This window comes from Euprymna scolopes, chromosome 22 (assembly GCF_053919585.1).
Source record: "Euprymna scolopes isolate OS-2025 chromosome 22, ASM5391958v1, whole genome shotgun sequence".
In the NCBI taxonomy this organism is placed as follows: domain Eukaryota; kingdom Metazoa; phylum Mollusca; class Cephalopoda; order Sepiida; family Sepiolidae; genus Euprymna; species Euprymna scolopes.
This window is the reverse complement of record NC_136503.1, coordinates 3,001,711-3,004,972: the sequence shown is the minus strand read 5'-3', so window position 1 is coordinate 3,004,972 and position 3,262 is coordinate 3,001,711. Positions and strand designations below refer to the sequence as shown.

At 31.6% G+C, this 3,262-nt stretch overlaps 1 protein-coding gene across 1 annotated transcript in view; it reads left to right on the top strand.

The window, feature by feature from the left end:
* The window catches only part of LOC145243774 (uncharacterized), a 35,251-nt gene continuing 31,989 nt past the window's right edge, over positions 1 to 3,262 (top strand). Inside the window, exon 1 of the mRNA XM_080106815.1 lies at positions 1 to 835. Within this exon, the coding sequence (XP_079962941.1) occupies positions 772 to 835 (64 nt within the window). The 5' untranslated portion in view covers positions 1 to 771. The remainder of the gene's footprint in view (positions 836 to 3,262) is intronic.

Here is a 3,262-nt window from a genome sequence, read left to right as displayed (position 1 = left end):
CGACGACGACTTCAAAACGTAATCAAACTTGCCACACCACGAGGGCAGAGTTAGACATAAGATCGGTTTTTAATTTAGGAAAATACGGCTCCCCAATAAGGTGCACTCTGGATAGGAACACAAACATTGCCTTTGTCTAGACCGATTTCTCCTTCACTAATCGAGGTCAGAAAATGTGGAGTACAGTATTAGAACAGACACTGCACTCTGATCTCGGCCTCCGAAACATATATATTTTCTTAAAATTCCGTTTTTTTGTCGCCACTAATCATATTAAAAAATACGCTATTATTTGCAAGATATACACTTCAATATAGAAATCTATATGAAATGCGTCCGTACACCTCCACGGTACATTCATTTTGGTCACGGGCGCCAGTGGCTGACATTATAATGGACGGACAATATTTGTTAGATCAAGGTTGTTCGTATGATGTAACGATTGCGTCAAGCTTCCTGTCCCACGAAAGCAGACCACACCGTGTTGAACAGTAATGAATTGCGGTTTTAATTAAAGATGTTGATGCAATCGCGACGCATTTATTATCTAAACGCGGAAATTCATGTAACAATTCGCTTTATTGATAGAAGAACGCGATGACTCCGTTTCGCGATAAACTCATAGATTAGACGAATGATGATAACATTTATTGAACTGACCGGAGAATGATCAACTCATTGTTTTAGTTGATTTCTGACTGACGGTGCGGATTACATTCTTCTCTAAAAGTCATCTACTTCTCTGGGTAGAACACGAAGGAATAGGACGCCATGATTTCCCTTGATCGTGTCTCATTGTCATTAGCGCTTGCTTGGCTTTCGTTCATTTGTGGCGGTAAATATTTTCGAATTTTATTAGACGTATAAAACCTCATCCTGTAGAATATTGCATTGTTGTTTTGAGAATTCTGTCTGTCTGTCTGTCTCTCTCTCTCTTTCTCTCTTTCTCTCTCTCTCTCTCTCTCTCTCTCTCTCTCTCTCTATATATATATATATATATATATTTATTTGTAGAAAAATATTTTCTTATATATCAATCCTTATTTAAGAAGCTCAATGTAATTACAGAGCAATATAGAGAATAAATGACAAAAAGTTATATTCCAAAAGTCATGATGTTGACCATCTTATAATTTATTCCTTTAATTCAGTTGACTTTTACAATTCTTGACAGTATCTGAAATTATAAGATGGTCAACATCACGAATTTTGGAATATAACTTTTTGTCATTTATTCTCTCTCTCTCTCTCTGTCTGTCTGTCTGTCTGTCTGTCTGTATATATATATATATATATATATATACAGCTCTCTTTATATATATATATATACAGAGAGAGAGAGAGAGAGAGAGAGAGAGAGAGAGAGAGAGAGAGAGAGAGAGAGAGAGAGAGAGAGAGAGTAATAGACCAAAGTTTAAAAGAGCAAAGCCTCAGTCAAATGTATTAATATTTGCAGATACAGCAAAAGTATTTGGTATTTTATTTTCATATTTCTCAAAAAATCTCAAGTTTATTTGAATAAAATTTATTTTCATATTTCTCAAAAAATCTCAAGTTTATTTGAATAAAATTTATTTTCATATTTCTCAAAAAATCTCAAGTTTATTTGAATAAAATTTATTTTCATATTTCTCAAAAAATCTCAAGTTTATTTGAATAAAATTTATTTTCATATTTCTCAAAAAATCTCAAGTTTATTTGAATAAAATTTATTTTCATATTTCTCAAAAAATCTCAAGTTTATTTGAATAAAATTTATTTTCATATTTCTCAAAAAATCTCAAGTTTATTTGAATTAAATTTATTTTCATATTTCTCAAAAAATCTCAAGTTTATTTGAATAAAATTTATTTTCATATTTCTCAAAAAATCTCAAGTTTATTTGAATTAAATTTATTTTCATATTTCTCAAAAAATCTCAAGTTTATTTGAATAAAATTTATTTTCATATTTCTCAAAAAATCTCAAGTTTATTTGAATAAAATTTATTTTCATATTTCTCAAAAAATCTCAAGTTTATTTGAATAAAATTTACACTCTATATTTGAAGAGATATTATCTATCTAAGAATAAAAGTGAAATTAATATAAATTTAGTTGACAAATATTTATTAACGAAAAATCAAATTACCAAATTATGCAAAAGTATTTAACACATTTACTAATATTTACTTGTATATCATCTGTTTTGCCTTACAGCCTTCAATATCTGCCCACTAGCTTCTTACAAGCACTTGCTGGTAGTTTCAGCAATACTTCTTCGCCAATTTTCTTCGATTCCTTGATATTCTTGGGATCTCTTGCATACACCTTTAACTTCAAAGTTTTCCACAGATTTTCGATGAGATTTAGGTCGGGTGACTGGCTAGGCCACTGTAGAACACTAATCCCATTATCCTTTATCTATTTCATAATTATTTAAGCCTTGTGCTTGGGATCATTGTCTTGCTGGAAGATAATCACGGCCCAATCCTAAATCTACGGCACTCTTGAACAGATGCGTTGACAAAATCTTCGCGTATTTTGCTGCATTCGTTTTTCCTTTTATGTTTACAATTCCTCCAACGCCATTTGCAGAAAAGTAGCCCCAAATCATCACACTTCTACCCCCAAATTTTACAGAGGGAATGGTATTAGATGGTTTAAATTTTGTGCCCTTTTTCCTCCATACATGGGTGCATATGTTTCTTCTGAAAAGCTAAATTTTAATTTCATCTGACAAAATAACTTTGTTCTAGAGGTTATCCAATTCACATTGATATTTATTATAATATATTATATTATATTATAATATATTATATTATATTTATAAACAAATTTCAAATGATCTTTCACATATTTGGAACTCAACAATGGAGTCTTGGTGATCTAGAATACAGGCCTGTACGATTCAAATCTCTTGATTATGTCCTTTCTTACTTCAATACCTGCTTCCTGCAAATCCTTCTGAATTTCTGAACGAGTCTGAAATAGGTCTTTCTTCACGTTACGAGCAATGTAACGAGCAATGTAACAAGCAATGTAACGAGCAATGTAACGAGCAGTAACATCATTTAATTTACGTGGCCGACCATTTCTTAAGTGATTTTTAGTTGTTTTCCAATTTCTCACGACAACCCTTACTGTAGTCACCGCCAAATTTAGTCCGGAAGCTATTTTCCTGTACCTCTTTCCATCTTTACGCTTTGCTATGATTTCCTGGCGCAAATCATTAGTCAATTCCTTTGTTTTAACCATTTTAAAACAGTAATGAAAGAGTCAAC